Source organism: Drosophila innubila, assembly GCF_004354385.1.
Source record: "Drosophila innubila isolate TH190305 chromosome 3L unlocalized genomic scaffold, UK_Dinn_1.0 0_D_3L, whole genome shotgun sequence".
Taxonomy (NCBI): Eukaryota; Metazoa; Arthropoda; class Insecta; order Diptera; family Drosophilidae; genus Drosophila; species Drosophila innubila.
Window position 1 is genome coordinate 6,758,585 of NW_022995376.1, and position 20,970 is coordinate 6,779,554.

The 20,970-nt window shown below is 39.4% G+C and overlaps 3 protein-coding genes across 3 annotated transcripts in view; all 3 read right to left on the reverse strand.

Moving 5' to 3' along the window:
• Window positions 1-437: 437 nt before the first annotated feature.
• On the reverse strand, window positions 438-2,977 carry LOC117786963. The gene is made up of 3 exons (XM_034625395.1): window positions 2,847-2,977; window positions 1,163-1,246; window positions 438-859 (listed from the first exon to the last, which is right to left on the reverse strand). Exons 1-3 carry the CDS (start codon window positions 2,896-2,898, stop codon window positions 588-590), a joined length of 408 nt encoding a protein of 135 aa, XP_034481286.1. The 5' UTR covers window positions 2,899-2,977; the 3' UTR covers window positions 438-587.
• Window positions 2,978-4,119: 1,142 nt separating this feature from the next.
• On the reverse strand, window positions 4,120-5,617 carry LOC117787529. The gene is made up of 2 exons (XM_034626075.1): window positions 5,561-5,617; window positions 4,120-5,462 (listed from the first exon to the last, which is right to left on the reverse strand). Exons 1-2 carry the CDS (start codon window positions 5,561-5,563, stop codon window positions 4,296-4,298), a joined length of 1,170 nt encoding a protein of 389 aa, XP_034481966.1. The 5' UTR covers window positions 5,564-5,617; the 3' UTR covers window positions 4,120-4,295.
• A 2,296-nt stretch (window positions 5,618-7,913) lies between these two features.
• Window positions 7,914-20,970, reverse strand: part of LOC117788382 (dynein heavy chain 3, axonemal) — a 41,416-nt gene continuing 28,359 nt past the window's right edge. The window contains 18 exon segments of the mRNA XM_034627145.1: window positions 7,914-8,767; window positions 9,187-9,397; window positions 9,840-10,249; window positions 10,450-10,609; window positions 10,670-10,849; window positions 10,914-11,396; window positions 11,722-11,894; window positions 11,960-12,134; window positions 12,898-13,457; window positions 13,697-13,864; window positions 14,471-14,643; window positions 14,713-14,847; window positions 15,324-15,534; window positions 16,356-16,503; window positions 16,564-16,875; window positions 17,172-18,259; window positions 18,436-18,561; window positions 20,470-20,701. Coding sequence (XP_034483036.1) covers window positions 8,417-8,767; window positions 9,187-9,397; window positions 9,840-10,249; window positions 10,450-10,609; window positions 10,670-10,849; window positions 10,914-11,396; window positions 11,722-11,894; window positions 11,960-12,134; window positions 12,898-13,457; window positions 13,697-13,864; window positions 14,471-14,643; window positions 14,713-14,847; window positions 15,324-15,534; window positions 16,356-16,503; window positions 16,564-16,875; window positions 17,172-18,259; window positions 18,436-18,561; window positions 20,470-20,701 — 5,296 coding nt within the window. The 3' untranslated portion in view covers window positions 7,914-8,416.

Genomic DNA, 20,970 nt, shown 5'->3' on the forward strand with positions numbered 1-20,970 from the left:
AATTACAGCAAGTTATTTGCCTGCCCATATTAAAATCTAATTTCAGCTATAAGATAGCTAAAGTGCCATCACTGACACTCAACTATTTACACACAACGCTTAAAAGTATGCTACAATTTGTAGCACATGCAATGCAATTACTTGTGCCGCCTTAACGTATGCTTAACACTTGTAGATTAACTACTTTGGCTAAGACCAGTTTCAGTTGACAACAAAATGCGCTTCGATTAATAGTTGGACAACTTTCAATCTATCTGTCGTAGACAAGATACATATGCAAAGATAAGACGACAAACTGGATCACAAATCGGCGCCTCTAAATAGCCGTAATAAAAATATCAAAAGCCACGCCAAAAACTGTCGTTCCCCTCAAGTCTCCCTCAAGTCCATTAGAGTGATGATTAGCCATCCAAAATAATTGAATTTACATATCGTTTGTAACAAATAAAAATTTATTCGATTGATTGATAAGAAAAAAAAACGGAAAGAATTTAAAGAGACGTTGTTAATGGGGTTTTATGTGTATCGACTATTTCAGGTGGCGGATTGTTAACTTCTCAATGACAACTTCTACTTCCGCTTGGCCTTTAGGCAATCTCCGTAGCATGCGACGGTGCTGGCTGTACATGTGCTGGCTGTACAGGTTGCACTGGCTGCATTGGCTGCATTGGCTGCATTGGAATGCTGTGTTGCACACTGGGCGTGCGATCAATTGTCTTTGCTGGAGTGTAAGTTGTTGCCTGATCGGGGTCCTTGTCCAAAATGAACTTATACATGATAAAGTAAAGGGCAGCACCCAAAAGCAGCTCGGCAATCGCCACACAAAGAATCACAGCCCAGCCGGGAATGGCAAGTCCAGCTGTAAGAATAGAAATCGTTAGTAATTTTCATTTTATTTCAATTTTAAATTAAATATTATCTAAAATAATTGTTACATTTAAATCTAAACTAATATATAGCTGACCTAGTTATCTCAGAATTAAATTATGTATTGAAATTTAATTTTTAATATTGTTTAAATTTATTTAATTTATTTATTTATGCATTTTGTTTGTTAATAAATAATTTAGGCATTCGAGCTATCAATTTTTGTGATCTCTTTTTAATCGACGTTAAATAACTTAATAATTAAGTAAACAAATAAAACATATAGCTAACTTACTGAAGTATCTGCGAGTGAGAGTGCGTCGACCGCGATTAACGCGTCGTGTGGCATCCGTTTCCTGCATGCAACAAGCGAGCAGAACTGCAAGTAAATAACAAAAATAATAATAATAAATATTCAATAATTTACTAAAGACATAATGCAAATATTTAAAGAGCGCGCTGAATCGTGTGTGGTCTCTGACTCTAAGGTATCTCTCTCACATCATATCACACATCGGATCACATCACACATCATATGTAATGAGGCAAACAAAAAACAAAGAGCAAAATGCGAGAAACGGAACGGAACTCATTGAAAACGACGCTAACCATTCATCAAACAGTTGAAACTGACATTCTTCTTATTTGTCCGAAGAGTTGTTTAAATATTAATAATTAATTATTAAGAAAATGTTTAACAGCAAAGGCAAAAAAAAACAACAACAAAATAGCTTAGCGCGCGCGCCAAGTTCGATGATAAATCAGATAAACACTTGACCAAGGGAAGCGGGGCGATTGAGAAGTTGTCGTAAGAGACTGAGAGGGGGAGGGGGGGTCTTTGTTTTGGCATATTCTGCCATTGTTTCCATTCCGGATGTCAGTTTTGATTATCTGCTCGCTTCTCAGGCACAGTTCAATGTATTTCTCATAGTTTTCATGTTAATTTTTGAACTTGCCATTTATTAATTTAACTATCGATTTGAAACATTTTGAATAGCAAAATCAACATGGCCAAAATGCCATGAAAGGGACACTCGACCGCTAACCAAAAACTAATTGTTTTTCCATATTTCATAATTTATACGGTGAAATGATTATTATTGTTGGGCTTGGGCCACATCCGGTATTAGCAATGTACCATTACATTCAGCCTTAACCAAATTAAATATTTATAGAATAAATTCAAATATAATAGCCAAAATGAAATAAGCAATTCCAAGTGAAATTATATTTGAGCTCTTTAAATAATATAAAACAAATTGTGTTGGCCTAATTAATTTTTTGGATGAAGGTTACACAAAGCTTTTTGCTTATTTTATTTGAGGGGGAATGGAATTCTTTAAGTTTTCGACCTATACAAAACGTTGTAAGAAGCATTTAGTTTTCCAACATTTTCTTATCTAAAAATTAACCTTACAAAACATTTTACACTAATTTTAGAGGTCTACGAATATTTATTAGTCACTACAAACAAATACGAGATTGGGACAGCGATGAGTAAACCAAGTTTATCAGCATTAATGTTGGTCATAACGCAACGCGACTGATAAGAGCACATTTTTGTAGAGTTTCCACTTGTTGTGGATTCCATTTTCATTGTTTCACTTGATGACACACATTTTATTATTTATTTGTTACTCATATTCCTTAAGTTGAATCAGCGATGTACAAGATATTTTTAAATCTTAATTGTTATATATAAATGGAAGGCAGTTTTTTTTTTTTTTAATTAGATCTGTATTTTTTTTTTTTTTTTTTTTTTTTTTTTGTTTAGACTGGTAAAAACACATTTAAAATAACATAACGGTGAGTAAAATAAGATCTGTATTTACACTATTCCACTTGTTTTGTAACCTATTTGCATTCAGTATATTTGAATCCAAAAAAATGTAAAAAACACTTCGCAAAATACATATAACACTCTTTAATTAAAATCATAGTTACATTTTCACACTCTCAATTATTTTACAAAACATTACCTAGACATATCACCAAATAGGTGGAATACTTTTTTGGCCACATCATATTCATTCGATATATTAATTTGGAAACTTCAAAATAAACTTTTAAGCGTTTCGAATTCAAGGCAAATTGATCGCCAAAGTGTAAAGTGAAACTAAAGTTGAAAACCTGTGCGTTATTTTACCGAGCGACAGGTAAGCTTATCTTATCAGCAAGTTTTTATCGTAATATGACTGTTTCATATAAGATAAGATTAAATTGGATGCTTTCTGGGCTTGCGCAATGTAGTTAAGGGTGAGAAAATAATAATAATAATTATTTTTAGACCCCGTACTTAAAAAAAAGTACAGGGGTCTATTAGGTTTGTTTTAATGAATATGTGCGTAACTGGCAGAAGGAGGCGTGGCAGACCCTATAAAGTATATATATTCTTGATCAGCATCAATAGCGTCTGTCCGTCTGTCTGTCTGTCCGTCTGTATGAGCGCCTAGATCTCAGAGACTATAAGAGCTAGAGACACCAAACTTGATATGTAGGTTCCTCTAAATAGCAAGCAGATCAAGTTTGTTTTAGAATTTGGCCACGCCCACTTTACCGCGTAAAAATCGACATAGAAAATTTCATATCCAAATTAAAAGAACAATTTAAAAGCTAGTGACCCCAAACTTGGTATGTAGATTACTCTATATTGCAGGCAGATCAAGCTTGTTTCATTTTTCGATCGGACCACTATATCATATAGCGCCCATAGGAACAAATCAAGTTTTAGTATGCAAAACTTTTTTGTTTAATAAGATATCGTAGTCAAACTGATACAATATGCATTAAACTTGGTTTTATATATCCTGTCCAAAGTTGGTTCAAATCGGACCACTATATCATATAGCTGTCATAGGACCGATCGGTCGAAAATAAAGTCTTAGTATGAAAAACTTTTTTGTTTAATAAGATATCGTAGCCAAACTGATACAATATGCATTAAACTTGGTTTTATATATCCTGTCCAAAGTTGGTTCAAATCGGACAACTATATCACATAGCTGTCATAGGACCGATCGCGCGGAAATCAAGTCTTAGTATGCAAATCTTTTATGTTTTATGAGGCATTGTAACCAATCTAATAGAATATGGATTTAAGTTAACTAAATATTTTTTAATTTATTCCATTATTAGTTTTTGCTATAGAAAGTACGGGGTCTCCGACAGTCGAGTTTGCTCAACTGTAGCACCGGCCCACTAGTTTTGTTTTCCAAAAATGTTTCAAAATATTTTAAGAATATGACAGATATGTTTTTGTTTTTTAAAAATGTTTTATTAGTGTTTCGGTTTTGTACTCGAATTATTCATAACTCGTTATCATTGACTAATACGCTTATGTTAGCTTTCAATTGAGTTTGTCAGAGCCATGATACGGCCTCTGGCAATCTCAAATCCTGAGGGTGTAGGTGGGTAAATAGTGTAGGTGCTTAGTGACGGCGGTGCTTGAGACGACGGACAGTCTTGTAACGGTAACCATCATCGGCAAGGACGGTAGCCTCGGCAGGCACATCAATGATGGCAGACTCCTCGGCGACTGGGGGCAGGTACTCGGCGGTGGGGAGCTCGTTGACGTCACGACGATGACGGACCACTACACGCTTGACGGTCTTGTAACGGTAGCCATCATCGGCCAGGGGAGTCTCAACTGCGACTTCCTGGGACTCAGCCTCAACTGGGGGCAGGTACTCGGCGGTGGGGAGCTCGTTGACATCACGACGACGACGGATCACACGACGCTTGATGGTCTTGTAACGGTAGCCATCATCGGCAAGAGGAGTCTCAACAGCGATTTCCTGGGACTCAGCCTCAACTGGGGGCAGGTACTCGGCGGTGGGGAGCTCGTTGACATCACGACGACGACGGATCACAACACGCTTGACGGTCTTGTAACGGTAGCCATCATCGGCCAGGGGAGTCTCAACAGCGATTTCCTGGGATTCGGCTTCAACTGGGGGCAAGTATTCGTTGGACAACTCGTTGACGTCACGACGTTGACGGAGCACACGACGCTTGATGGTCTTGTAACGGTAGCCATCATCGGCAAGAGGAGTCTCAACTGCGATTTCCTGGGACTCGGCCTCAACTGGAGGCAGGTACTCGGCGGTGGGGAGCTCGCTGACATCACGACGATGACGGAGCACACGACGCTTGACGGTCTTGTAACGGTAGCCATCATCGGCAAGAGGAGTCTCAACTGCGATTTGCTGGGACTCAGCCTCAACTGGGGGCAGGTACTCGGCGGTGGGGAGCTCGTTGACGTCACGACGTTGACGGAGCACACGACGCTTGACGGTCTTGTAACGGTAGCCATCATCGGCCAGAGGAGTCTCAACAGCGATTTCCTGGGACTCAGCCTCAACTGGGGGCAGGTACTCGGCGGTGGGGAGCTCGCTGACATCACGACGGTGGCGCAGCCTCAGGCGACGCACGGTCTTGTAACGGTAGCCATCATCGCTCAGGACAGTTTGCTCGACCGGTACATCGATCGTTTCGGCGACGGCTTCGAGGTGATTGTCCACTGGGGGCAGGTACTCCGTGGAGATGGAGGTGGCAGCAGCAGCTGCGATCACAGCAAACACAACAACAAAGAATTTCTGTAAGAGAGAACAGAGATTGGATGAGTATGATGATAATCAGTGGGTTAGTCCTGTGTGTGGTCGTTTTGTTGTCCCGTTGAGGATGGTAAACTAACCATTTTTGAGATGCTCCTAGACGATGCGTGTCTATGAGATTAATCCAAATTTGATTCTGATTTCAAACCAGACCTTACGACACTATTTATACACAGATTTTGCAAAAAATAAAAATCAAAAATGTTCTCGCCGGTCAGCAGAAGCAAAGCAGAAGCAGCGCTCTGTGTATACCATTCACTTTAGAGAAGATACAAAATGAAACCGGTTACTTCCCCATGCGGCAACTACCGCATTATATTGTAGTAGCTTGTTGCGGCGATCTCGTTGTCGAGTTGTCTATGTCGATCGTTTGCTTAGGCCACTTCTTCATCATCATCATCATCATCTTCATCTCCATTGATCTATTGTCAAAAGTATCTCAAGCCGTGAGCACACATCAGTTGTACCTCCTCCTCCTATAGTTTGAATATTTACCATATATGTATGAAAACAAATGAACAAATGATGCGAACCATAAAAAAAAACTAATAATACAAATACCATATGTTTTAAACAAAACGAAAGTCAACAATATATTTGATTTGATTCCACCAAAAAAAATAAAAAGAAATACTAAATAAAAAAAAACAAATCGGCTAAAAACTTCTCAAACAACAGATATGTTGAACGTGGCCGCCACGACGATATTTGAATTGTCTCGAGACTTTTGGCAGAATCAACAATAGTCGAGGGCTCTTTGCATTCTTCTCCGTGATCATTTCGATAGACTCGATTTATGTGTATCACATTATACGATTTTTATTGCATATGAATAGCTGGGGTCGATCGATCGATTGTTCGCTTTAGTTGTAGATATCTCAATGCCTCCTCGCGTGGTAATTGCAAGCGGAAGTTGTCGTTGTTGTCATTGTTGGACACAACACTTCTTCATCTTAAATCTGCCTGATGGACAGCTATTTAGACCCCGTACTTCAAAAAAGTACAGGGGTCTATTGGGTTTATTTTAACGAATATGTGCGTAACAGGTAGAAGGAAGCGTGGCAGACCCTATAAAGTATATATATTCTTGATCAGCATCAATAGCCGAGTCGATATAGCAATGTCCGTCTGTCTATCCGTCTGTCCGTCTGTATGAGCGCCTAGATCTCAAGGACTATAAGAGATAGAGACACCAAACTTGGTATGTAGGTTCCTCTATATTGCAAGCAGACAATGTTTGTTTAAAAATTCGGCCACGCCCCCTTTGTCGCCCACAAATCGAAGAAAAAAATTTCATATCCAAATTATAAGAGTAATTTAAAAGCTAGTGACACCAATTTTGGTAGGTAGATTCCTCTATATTGCAGGCAGGTCAAGTTTGTTTCTTTTTTGAATCGGACCACTATATCATATAGCGCCCATAGGAACAATCGGTCGAAAATCAAGTTTTAGTATGAAAAACTTTTTAGTATCATAAGATATCGTAACCAAACCTATAGAATGTGCATTTAAGCTAGTCTTATACATCCTTACCGAAGTTGGTTCTAATCGGTCAACTATATCACATAGCTGTCATAGGACCGATCGGGTGAAAATTAAGTCTTAGTATGAAAAACTTTTATGTTTTCTAAAACATTGTAACCAATATGGTAGAATATGCATTTAAGTTAACCAAATATATTTTTTAGTTTTTTCCATGATTAGTTTTTGCCATTATAAGTACGGGGTCTCCGATAGTCAAGTATGCTCGACTGTAGCACCGGCCCACTAGTCTTTTTACTTCTTTCAATTTTTCAATATTTTTTTTGGCGACTCTTGATCAACGCTTAAGGCCAAAGCTCAGTTGGATTGAAAGTGTGTGCCACGATAGAGACGAGCTCTTGAGCTCTTGAGTGTTGCTATTTTCGGTTACGCCACATTAGGCATCTATTAATAACCGGGTGATTTAATAGATCCACTCAGATCGATCGCTATGAAATTTTTTTTGAAATATGCCTCTTCAATTTGTGCTCGTGGCAGAGTGCTTAATTTAAATATAAATTTGTATTTTCTGCTGCTCCAATTGTACACGAAACACGCAATAAATCTCATCAAAATGCTAAAAACCGATTATCATCATCTCCATCATCCCCTCTCATGTGGGCGTCTTAGAATGTTAGCATCAGTTATTGTCTTCTATTCTGTTTCTGTTTCTCTTTTATTGTGAGTTCTATTAGCTTAGACAATCGAGAATGTCGTTCGTTGGAGATCTCGTTTAAGAAGAGGATATGACGGGATCGAAGACCTTGGATAGTCTATTTTTATATTCAATCCACAATACACTATGCCACTAATGCTTCTTAACTAAATTTAAGATATGCTTTTAGCTTTTACAACCAGTTTTAAAAAATATCATATATCGTGGCACAGCAGGTGGAAATAAAAATACACATGCTCCTGGTTTATTTTGTCATTTATTCATTTTGTAAATGGCGCACATAAAAAATATATATTCAACCATTGCTCTACAGTATTCTGCATATTTAATTTATATCTGGCAATCAACATCATCATCAAAATGCCACTGCGCATTGCCCAATACCCATGCGGAAAAACGGACAAAAACAAATAGAATCGGGGAGAGAATTCGCTTTCTGCGCTTCCTGGCACAACAAAAATAACGCAAGAATCAAAGTATATATATATATATATATATATATATATAACTGTGTATATATCCACATATGTAGGTTTCCAAACGGGTCAGACGCTTCTCTTGATGCCAGTTTAATACTATATGTATATCCATAAAAATATAGGCAGTCGCCTCAGTCCATGTTCCAGTCTCGGCTCCAGTTTCAGTTCCCCGTGGCAAATGTAAATCGTATATAAATCGTCGCTTGGTATGGCACATCCGTCCCCGGTTTCGAGAGTCCAGGATGCCCGTAGGTCAACTTTTAGTCATCCAACTGGCAGAGGCATGCCGTGCCCCGATTAATCCAATGCATCGGAGTCTGGGAGCATCTCAACTGCAGGTACATCACAAAATTTGTAGAATGGCCGGTGGTGGAGAGAACACCGCGACGTTCGCTGGTTTTGTAGACGGGACAGTCGTATATTGCACCTGTTTCCGCCCCACCGCTACCACGTGGCTCCTCCTCACCACCACTGCCACGCGGTATCTCATCCGGCAATCTTAGCACCGGACGCAGATAGATTACGGGCAGAGTATCGAACAAAATCTTGGAGAAAGATTCATCAACTTCTCTAGTCTTGCGATTCCAGCGAGCGCCTTCTATAAAAATACCCTGGAATAATTGTAAAATTAAGAAATTATTAAATGTGTGAAAAGAAAAACGGTTTTCGGTGTGATCTAAATGAAAGTTCTTTAAAATTGTGCATCTATTCTAAAAAAATATATCAAAATAAAAAAATAAACTTATTTATTTGTAACTCAAAAAATTAATAGAAATAAAATCGGGCGTGTTATTAATAAAAGTTTTTTAAAATTGTGGAACTATTCTACAATAAAAACACAAGTGAAAAACAGATTTATTTGAAACTAAACTCTTAAAATTGAAAATTCTTTGCCTCTTTCTTACTTGAATAAACTTAGTCTCATCATTTATCTCTTTTTGTTCCTAAAGAGTTGGCCAAACAAACAGTTGATAAAGTATATTATGTAATTTATTATGTTATTGTAAATTCAGGAACCCTTGTAACTTACCCTAATATAGGCGCCTATGTCAGCTACCTGCGAGGTTTGAGTCTCGAATTTGGTAACAGCAAACTCAATGTTGATCATATCGATTTGGAAGCGATTCTTACGCGAATAGTTCTGAAGCACACCCGTTATGAAGGACTGGGTGAAATAAAAACCAGATATCCAGTATACATTTGGTTCGCCGTTGTCGATCCACGACTGGAAAAAAGCCAATCTGAGTAGGGAAAGCGTCAGACAGATGAGTTATCTTATTTTTCAATTTGTTAATAAATATTAAATATTTGACAACAAAAGGCTGCGAGTGCACAAAGCATTGGCAGGAGCAAAAGCACACACACACACACACACACACACACACATATACACACAAAGAGCATCGTCCTTTGATGTCAATAGCAAATAAGATTTTTGCCATGAATGGCAGCAACAATATTGAACAGCAACAGGATTGAGTTGGGCTCCAAATTGAGGATGAAGGATGAGAGAGTGCGACATATGAATGTGGTACTCCCAAACACATTTATTATATTTGCACAATTGCAGCAAAGAACGCAGCAGCTCACAGAATACAATACCATTCATTGAGGGCTTTACTCTTAAAATAGAAATTTGGCATTCACACACACACACACACACACACAAAATACGCTACTCACCGGGCTAGGAAATCGGTCACGTAGCTACCCAATGGCTTCAGCGAGGGATAGCTCTTTTTCAGCCAATCCGCCGGCAACTTGCCTATAATCATGGAGGCATGAGTCCGCTCCAATTCGGGTATCATGGCAATCTGTCCCTTGACAGCTTTGCCGACATTCACGAGACTCTTGCGTATATAGGACAACAGGCGATTGAATCGTATTAACTCCTGTCGCAACACTGTATTCATTGAATTCGTATAGATGACGGGATACGTCTTGGACACCTCTTCCAAATCGAATTCCTCGGGCAAACGCAGCAAGAGCTCCTTGCAGATGGCTATGGCAGGATCCTCTTTAGCACCGCCTGCCGAGCTGGCCTTAACCGATGCCATCAGATCGGTCTGGGTCAAGAGCACGCCGCTTATGAGCTGTGAAAATAAAAATAAGCAATTACTAATGATGATGTAGAATTTATAGGCACAGTTTATGATTTTTAAACATTTTTACTCCTAAAAGAACTCTCAGTATAATAAAGAGAAAATAACAGAATTAAAATGTAGCAAAACTTAATTTTGTAAGAGCTGAAATTAGAAAGACTCTCGACTGTATTTTAATATAAAATTCTTACCGCATTAGTTTCCTTAACATTGCGATTGATGTCGGCATTCTCGTGTAGACCATAAACCTCCGGTTGTGGACTCAGAGGAAAAGTGCCTATATACTCAATAGAGTTCAGTTTCGTAGGACTCAAAGGAACACAATAATTGCCCGACTGAGACAAGGCATAACTGTACACAGATTATTTGAAGTTATTAACTGTAGATAATATTATAAATAATTGCACTTACTTATCCTGTTCAATAGTATTGTTATTGTAAATCATATTCAGCAAGGATAATATCAGTCGACGATCCTTGTCATCGGTGACACGACCGCCGTAATTGCACTCACCGGTCAGATAGACATGTCCGCGGAAGGGTATGCTGTGCGTCTGTGTGATAAACATTTTCAGCTGCAACAAAGAAATTCTGCAAAAGATGAAACAGTATAAAATATATATAAAAATATATGAAAATCTATAGAAAAACCAACTTCAGATCCGATTCATTGAATTCATAGGGTATGTTCCAGCCAAGTGGACCGAACTCGCGTCGTTCCTGGACAACAGCATGGAAAAAGACCAAGGCAAATACGCCGCGTAGCCAACACTTGTTGGCCGAGTCGGAGAAGAGAAAGGCATTCGTAAAGAACTTGTCCCGCATCAGGGGATCCGATGTGAACGAACGATGCATGTTGGCCCGAAGTCCCTTGGGTGGCTCGTTAGTCATCTTGACCGAGTTCTGGAGCACAGAGACGGGGAACACAGAGCTCGGATATGATGTACACCAGAGACGATAGTCACTGTTGGCCCCATCCGTTAGTGTGGTATCATTGCATATGCGCTCCAAGTCGCCCATCCAGCTGAAGGCGACGTGACAGTTCTGCAATACGACCCATTGACCGTGTCGCGCTGCCTCCGTGATCATCTTTTCCGCACGCGGTCCTTGACCCTGACCCAACGATATGGTTTTCAATCTAGGCGAGAAGAAGTAGAAAAATAAGTTGGCAAATTTACTACACTTTAAATTTACTACAAGCCACTTGGCAAACAGTTCGCTTCCCCTTCCCAATTCTTGTTTAATTCTCCCAGCACTTGCTGGTGGTAGCTCTTATGTCGCCTCATCCGACCAAACAGACACATATCGTTACAAGGCGCACATGTCGCGCTTAATCGAAAACAAGCCATCCCCATTCCCATATCCATATCCAGACTCAACCCACCCATCGACTCCCCGACACCGACACCGACACCACACGACATGGACACGGAAATATGAAGCACTCTCGTTAATTAACTTACTTCTCGTACATGTTGCGTTGTTTGGCGAACATAAAGAGGCTGGCCATGGGATCAGAGCCAGCTGATAGCAGAAACACCAGCGGAATTTTCGGTGAACTGTCCGCAAACGAGGCGCCCAAATCGAATGGCGGCGGCTCCACAAACGACTTGTCCAGGTTACGTGTGATGAAAGCCTTGCAACAAATGAAGCACCATAAATAAAGCTACTATTTAAGGGTGTACTCCTCGCTCAACTTACTCTCACAGCTGGCACCAACTTATCTGGCCGCAGACTCTTCAGCACGATCAAATGGAGCATATCATTAATTTTATCGTAGGGCGAGGGCAGTGGCAAATCTTGAGGATTGACAGCATCGTAATAATCACGCCAGCCCGGAATATTATTCGCTATTTTCAGATGGAAGTTCTTCAAGCTGTCAATAAAAATGAGACGGCGATTTTACAAAAATTATTAAATTAAAAATATTAAAAAGTTGAAATATTCCTGAAATATTTAAGTATTTATGAAAAAATTGGAATTAGAATAGCAAAATTAGTCATATAGCCTGTTTCCACGACATCACATTTGGCTCATTCAACGACATTTTCATCATTCGGCCCGAATGTGGACTTCATTTCAGTACAAAATCCGAATGATCATTTTGGCTCATTCATAATTAATATGAAGATTTTTTGCCATTCGCCCCAGCGAATTTCAGTATTTTTTTTTATCGAACACGCAATGTTTATCGATAAACTCGTGAAAAAAAAAGCAATTATCACCTTAACCAGCTGTTTTCTTCAATAAAAACGGTAGGCATTAAATTTGCGCCAATTATATCAAAATAAATATTTAAAGATTGTTATTGTCAGCTTTTTATAATTTGTGCACAGAAACCGGAGAGCTGATTTGATTTGGGTGAATATCAAATGTCTTAACAGTTTTACATTTGGTCGTGAAAAGCAAAAAATGTGCCACATTCAAATGTGAGCAAATGTGGCAAATGTGAGTGGTCTTATAAGAACTGCGATGAACAAAATATTTGTTAAGAGCAAAATGAAAAACTGAGCTTCAATCAATTTTTTCGTGCCAGCTTAAAGAATATTCCTCAAAATCGTAATTTTGATACAGTTTATTATAGAATCCCGGATTTAATTTGTATATTTTATCTATATTTTTTTATTCGTTTTTCTTACCCGTCCAAATCGCTGGCACGAAAGACTCCAGCCCAGGCCTTGTCAGGCAACCATTCGCTATAGGGATTAGGTATGAGACTCTTGAAGCCAATGCCGCCGGTTAGGAAGAACAAGAGCTCATCCTTTTCCACACGACCCTGGGAAACCAGAATACCCAGACACATGACCAGCGAGATGACCAACTTATCCTTTTCGAACAGTGAGCGACAGACATTTGTATAGATGGATTTGGTGAAGTAATCATTGAGATTATTCAAACGCTCGGCGAGCACAGTGGACTTGGGTGCCTTCAGAATGGTGTTGACGAACAGATTGAGGAACCAGGCCAAGGAATACTGATACATGGGATCCACATTGGCCAGCTCGCTGATGCAGAAGAATAGAATGGCCGAGTGCTTGGACACGGGAATATATTGTTGGCGTGCCGCATCGATTTCAATCTCAGTGGCCACTGCAATAACCTGCTTCTCCTGAATATCCTCGGATAGAATCTTACTGGACGAGAGTATGTTGATGGCGTTCTCATCCTCCAGCACATTGCCCTCCGAAGTGGATAGTACCTGGGTAAGTAAGTAAGTTGCAGATTTAAACGTTTTGTTTCCAGTTAATTGAATTGTCATTGGCCACGCAGAGAAACATAAATTGTTTGTCCGGCTCTAATTGAATTGGTGGAGCAAACCAAAAGGAAACTACCAAATGCATTCAATGGAAAAACATTTATTATAAAGCAGCGACTGCAGTATATGCAATAGCAAATAAAGAGAGAGAGAGAGAGAGATAGAGAGAGAAAGAGACTTACCTCTAATATCTTGGATTCAATGGTGTACAATGCATCACGATTCCTTGCGGATTCAATAATCAATTGTTCCTTCTTCTCTTGCAAATCGGGACGCTCGTGTGCCACCACAATCGCTAGCAATTGTTCGCGTAATCCTTGCTCCGTTATCATGAAATTTAATACTGTTACCTAAACACGACAGAGAGACAGAGATGGAGACAGAGATGGAGTGAAATGGGAAGAGTGAGCACGTAAAATGGGGAAAAAATGAAACTCAAAATAAACACACAATGTGAGAGGGACTAAAAAAAAAAAAATGAATATACATAGAATAAAGACACGAAAACTGCTGACAACAGTTGCAGCATAAAAAGCAATGGAAACGCCAACAGAAGCGAAATGCTGGAAAATTTTATAAACACGACATAGCATAGAGCAGGGACTAGGACTAGGGATTGGGTTCAGGATAGGAATGAAAAGAGGACTGAAGAGGAGGAGGTAGGTCGCTAGTTATGCAGCAGCAAACAGACGGCAGCCACGTACATCAATGGAATGGATGTCGTTCTCGACATTCTCGATGTTCTCGTCAATGCCAACGAAAATTTGCATATTGCCGCCGTTTCTCTTTCCTTCCCAAAAATATCAATTTAAGTTCCTCGTTTTTATTACACAACAACTAACGTCATCATTGGCATTGGCTTGCCACAGACTCTCCAGCAATTGAAGGAGCAGGAGGTGGCATAAAAGAGAGTACGGAAGCGGCAATTGTAGACTTGCTGCATATGTCAAACTTACCATAACCATCACTTCCGGCGGATAATGCGGATTGCGCAGACATGTCGTTATGTAAAGACGAAAGTCGGGATTGTATTCAATCATTGTATCGCCACTTCTTATAAACAGACCGCCCTTGTGCTTAATAATATTCTTTTCCAATATGGGCGTCAGATTCGAGTCCAGTTTTTCACCTTGAATAAGTTTTTTTATGAAATTAATATCCAATTAAGACAATCTAGTCCAATCTTTTTCAAACTCACCCACATTCTCGATGAGCACAGGTTGGCCATATGTTAAGGCCAATTCCAAGACCTGCATATAGTTGGAATCGGTTTGCTTGACCACCTTAAGATTATTGTTCTTTTCCATATTCTTAATCCATTTATTGGCTTGCACTGTAAGAGATTTTATAATATTATTTTTAGAATTGTAGTGTAATAATTATCCCACAAAAAAAACCTCTACACGAGTTAAAAGTCTAGTGACGAAAGCAATTTCTAGCCCCAAAATTTCTGATATCCAATTTTGTGACGATCGAACAAAATTCAGTTTAATTATAAAATTTTAAATAAAAATATAAATTAATAAAAAAAAAGCGAAAATTGGCATTGTGCACTGTGAGCAAAAAGGGTGAGCTTCTTTGTACATAAAATTTACTTTTTGCGCAGTGCCGAATGCCAATTTTCTCTTTTTTTTTTTATTAATTTATATTTTTATTTAAAATTTTATAATTAAACTGAATTTTGTTCGTTCGTCACAAAATTGGATATCAGAAATTTTGGGGCTAGAAATTGCTTTCGTCACTAGACTTTTACCTCGTGTAGAGGTTTTTTTTTGTGTTTTTAATATTACTACTCAACAGTGTACTCACCCTGTGGATCGATGAGCAGCGAGTAACGACTTGAATTTGTCACAATGATGCCATTCTCCACGGAGAAATTGTCCGCCGGCAATCCGGCCAATGACCAGGCACGTATGGTCATCGGATGACCCAATGTGGTGGCCAATGAGAAGGTCTCACTGCTGGGTATATGTCGTCGCAGGCACACAGCATTCCAGTCTTCCAAAATGTTGGCTCGGTACTACAACAGAAATTAGGATTATAAACAATTTAAAAAAAAAAAAAAAAAAACATAGAATAAGGTGTTAAGCTGGAACGCCACTTTTGTTTGAATATTAACATGTCAGCATTTGTGCACTTTATGCACGCTCCACACACAAAATATACCCTGTATGTGTGCAAACATACATTTGAACATACACAGATATGAACAACTATGTATAAAAATGTCACGTCAGCCGTAAAACTAAGCGCTGGGAAAATTGAAAAGGCTACGCGAAAAGTAACAAAAAGAACATGGAAGCAATTTAAATTGGAAGCTAAATAAGTGTTTAGACTAAAATGTACCCTTTATTAAAGAGTAATGTAAATTAGATGATTTTTAAATCATATAAAGAAGTAAAGAGATGAAAGAAATGTACTCTGTTTTCTGCTGTCGCTTTTTAGCTGCTTACAGGGTATCAGAATAGCTAGCTGATTGCTTTGACTAACTATATATTATCATTTTTATTTTTCATATGCAGAATGGAGCTCTATTTATAGAGCAATGTGTCAATGTTAGATGTTAGCAAAACATTGTCCGCATTGACAGCGTCTGACATGCTCATCAGACGTGGACAGACTGCACAACACCCTGTTGAGAGAATGAGATATATGTAGAAGAAAAAAAAAAAAAAATTACTGGAGAGAAAATCAATGCAACGTGCTCATGCATATTAAAATCCTTTATGGAAAACTCGCACGGCCATTAGCTCCGGCTCCTGTTGCAGAATCCTGAAATCGGAGCTCTGGTAATGGGGAAAAGTGGCGCACTTGCACTTAAATTTCGCGACGCGAACTCACCTCGGTGGTAAAGAAGCCCAGGTAAGCGGTACAGCCACCAGCGAGCAGCACATCACCCACAATATTGCTAATAGATTCATGCAGATGCTTGGCTGCCTCCGACCAACGTGTCTTCTCGCCTCCCAAGCCGCCTAAAAGTTTTTCAGCTCTGCGAGAGAATGGAAATTTAGTGGTGAAGAATATACTATTATATGTGGTACTTTCTCACCTGTTGAGCTTCTTCTCGCAGTTCTCAATGTCGTCCTCCAGTCTCTTCTTCTCACGCGATTTCTCCGCAAAGAAATCGTTGAGCTTCTGTAGCTTGTCCAAGATGACTTGCAGCTCGGCTCGCTTCGCATTGAGCTTCTCCATTTGCTGGGACAAATCCCCTTCGGCCTCGGCCAAGGCCGCCTTCTTGGGCATGACGATGCGTGCAACTTTGTCATAGACATCCATGGCACGAACCCAACGACAGATACCCTCGCAGGCCATGGAGGCAGCCTTGATCTTCTCAGGCACAAAGTCGCGATCGGCTATATATCTGATAAAGGGGAGAGAAAGAGAAGAGTAGAGAGAGAAAAAATAAAAGACATTCCGAGAGAAAGAAAGGGAATAGATCAAAAAGAAGAGAGAATATGTGAGAGAATTACAGAAAAAATTAAAAAATAGGAAGAGAAGGGAAGCCGAAAATCAGAAAAAAAATGTCAAATGTTAAATAGTAAAATTATAAGTCAGAATGTGCAAGAGAGAAAGAAAGACAGAGATAAACATAAAAAAAGAGAGAAGAAAGATTACTATAACCTATACTTGAATATTTAAGAATTGGCAGAAACATACTTATCGCGAATTTTCTTAATGATAGCTGGAGGAATGTTATCCTTATCAAAAGTCTTTAGGGATTCCAAGAACTTCATGTCGCTGAGCATGCGCATGGAGGGACCCCAATAATCCTCCACCATGTGTCCACTAGGATCGGGTTTGCGATCCGGTTTAATGCCTTTCAGAACACACACCGCTTCCAGGGTTAGCTTGACACCATAGGGTGGATTCTTCATGGACTTGACCACACCAATGTCAGCGGGCTTTAAGGTGTTAAGCGCCTCCAAAGCCGCCTCCATGGCGGGTATAGCTTCAGCCAGATCCGTTTCGCAATCATCTTTGATGGCCTGGGCAGCAGCAGCTGCTTCATTGGCCGCCGCTTCATCGGCACCCACGACTTCCTTCTTCTTCTCAGCCTCCGCCGTCTCACGCTCAATGTTTACCATAATGCGATCCGTTTCCTCGGAGAGAACTTTCAACTTGGGCTGCAAGTCGTAGAGATTCGCCTGCATCTCTCCCACCTGACTGGCGGCAAAGTCTAGTTTCTCCAGACCCGTGGTGTATCTGTCGCGCAGTCTGGTAATCTCGTCCAGCTTGCGGGCATAGAAAGTGCGAAAGGCCTTGAGCAGTTCCAGATAAGCGGAGGGAGTAACATAGTTACGACGACTCAGCTCCAGATAACACTTTTCACTGGCATCCACGACGGATTGATGGAAGTACATGACACAGTAGACGAGATCCTCCTCCAGTTGGCTGAGTTCCCGCTCCACCTCGCCCATGGTCTCCCGCTTGCCGCCCTCGGGAACCTCCTCAGAGGGACGGGCCGATGGCGTTGCCGATATGGCAACCTCCTCCTTCTCATCCTCGAGCGGTCGATTCAGATTCATGGAGGTGACGAAGTAGATGCCCACACGAGACAGTGCCTCCTCTGGCCAGGGCATGTACCAGTCGATGGTGCAACAATTGATCAACGAGGGATACACACGTATGCGCTCCTTGAAGGATTCCCCAATGGGCGAGAAGGCCAATGCAATGTGCAGTTGCTCCCTAATCCTTTCAATATAATAGGCATACACCTCACTTGGCAGCGAGTCGAGTACTTTACCCTGCAGACAGATTGACACATAAGCAAGGACATTGGACATTGGACACTGGACATTGTACAGGACTCTTTCAGGTAGGCGAATTTGTTGCCGACAGGCGGCAAATCCTTTGAGGGATTCGACCACCGTCTACAGTTGGTTTCAAATTCATTTGTATGCGATTCTTTCCCTCTACTCACCACTTGCTTGGCCACATTTGCCATATTCTCCATAATGGACGCCTTGTCCTCCAGTTGATAGAGATTTGGCAAATCACCGGTATTAAGTACGCCATTGATATCCTCCACATAGCCCTCATCCGTTGCCTGTGAATATACAAAGAATGAAGAATATATCGAGAGCAAATCCACAAGCTTTGTTTCAACATTTCAATGTTGTTGTTGTTGCTGTTATTGTTGTTGTTGGCGACTGCATTTTTATGTATTTGGCCAAACCAAAGTTGCAACTCTCCAGCTTGCAACATGCATTTTGCATTCGTCCTAAGTGCCACAGGATTTCCAGCACACAGAAATTTTACAGCTGCCTGCCTTCGATTGGAGTTGGATTTTGGAATGGAAAATGCCATTGGAGCTGGAGTTGTAGGCTCCTTGAAGCATTTTAGTGTAATTGTTAATTAATGTGTGCATGGATAATTCTCTCACTCTCTCCCTCTCTTTCTCCCTCTCTCTCTCTGTCTGTGTGTGTGCACAGCAGGAGTGTAGATGCAACGGACAAGAAACCAAAATACAGCATTGATTGATTGGCCAGTTGTGAGTTTGAGTTGAATTTGCTCATCATCTTTCTAATTTGCACAGGTTGCATTGCAGCCAAACCTAAAAGCTATGCCTAGTCTATATCAGGTATATAATCATTTTACCATCAATTTGCAGAGCACAGCCTAACATAGCTGAATACTGTTGACAGAGACTGTGACTGCATAGTTATTACTCTATATGAGGGATTTAAAATGGTTAATGAATGAGTTAAGACTGTTAAGGGATTGCTTTAAACAGTAATATGTCTCCATATGCAAATGTCAAATCAGTGCTCAGAAATTTTCTATAGGAATGCATACAAAACATTGTAATGAAATACCAATACTTATTACTTGGAACAAGAGTATTAATGTTTGTTTGAATTAAAGATAAATATTATTAAGACTTTATTGTCTTTTAAATGAATATCTATCTGCATGCGTATTTCTATTTCGTTTATCTATATTTTGAGTTGAAATTAAGACTGAACTTGAACTGAAATTAAATAAATATTTTCTTAGAAACAAAGCTGAGAATATTGATTTAGATTTGTTTTCATTAAATGTGTAATAACACAGCTGAAATTGCAGACAACAATAAATTAATTCTGACTTACTCACAGCACCCGTAAATATTTACTCATTTATTCACCGACCAATATTATTTAAATTGATTTTTTTTACCATTTAAATCTAACTAACTAAATACTCGTATCATAAAATTTAAAAAAACAAGCATGCACTTTGTTTCGAATAGGGAAATACCTTGAAAGAGTCTTAATAGTTCGTTAAGCGCTTTTTGAGGTTTTCTTCTGCTGTTTTGACTCAGTTTTCTTATAGACATAATCACACATAATGCAAATTATGCCTGACAATTCATAATTAGCCATAAACAAACTTGGGAATATTTTCAGAGACATTGTTTATCATATCGATTGATTTTTGGACATGCTAATTTATTGAGTTCAAGTCTTAGATGGTTCTTGATTTGGCCATAATTGATAGCTGTTGTTGCTGCTATTGTTGTTGTCATTTCTGCTGTGTATGCAAATTATTTAGCAATAATTAAGTTACAGAGTTGCAACAATTAACCTAATTATAAATGTAAATTTTGGGAAGACAATGAATGTGGCTTGACTTGATTCGGTTTGCACACACAGTTTAAATAAGTCAATTTTAATATTCATTTTTGTGTTGCACAGTGTACACACACATGTGTCACGTTTGGACACATCTGTCCACGCGCCTGACAACCAACCATGTCTAGAATATTTAAATGAATTTAGATTAATTTCCCCTCAATTGTTAAACTGAGCTCTTTATGGGTTTGTTGGACTCCAGAGTGTTGGCATTGATTTGGGACTGAGATTTACAACATTCAGCATTAGTAAATGTCTATTTCATTGACCATAACTGGTTGTTGTCTCATGTTTTATGCTGATGGATTAATATAACGAGCTCAAACTAAAGACCCACTCACCTGGGCATCGGAGAATAGAAATACAGTGTGATTCAAGTTGAAACTTGATGCCATTAGTATCTTCTTTAAATCATCGCGCCAATCGGAAATCGTATACGACTTGGACACCTGGACGGTCATCAGACGACAGTCGGCTATGTGTGCTGCGAGTCGACAAGAACTTCGTCTTCCAGATCCTCCCATGCCCACCATGAGAATGTTGCCCCTTGGCATTTGCAGCACACGAGAAACCCTGGAAAATTGGGAGAATTTCAATAGAATTAGTGGTAGAAAAATTGTTGCTCTTCAATATATTTTTTAAAGGTAAATATATTAATTCTGGGAATTTTAGGTTTAAGATAAATATTTTAATTCATGAGAATAGAAGTCGTTAAAATAAAAGTATAAAAATATATAAATTCTAGGACCAATTATTTCTTTTTATCTTAACAATTAAGTGTTAAAATTAAAATTTGTGATTTTCGATTCTTTAAAGTAATATAATTTTATCAATATATGTTC

Coding starts and splice junctions, on each gene's coding strand:
- LOC117786963 (XM_034625395.1), bottom strand. CDS start 2,898: ATGAATATGATGTGGCCAAAAAAGTATTCCACCTATTTGGTGATATGT. Junction 1,247..2,846: donor CTATTTGGTGATATGTCTAG/GTAATGTTTTGT, acceptor ATTTACTTGCAG/TTCTGCTCGCTTGTTGCATG. Junction 860..1,162: donor TCTCACTCGCAGATACTTCA/GTAAGTTAGCTA, acceptor CTATTCTTACAG/CTGGACTTGCCATTCCCGGC.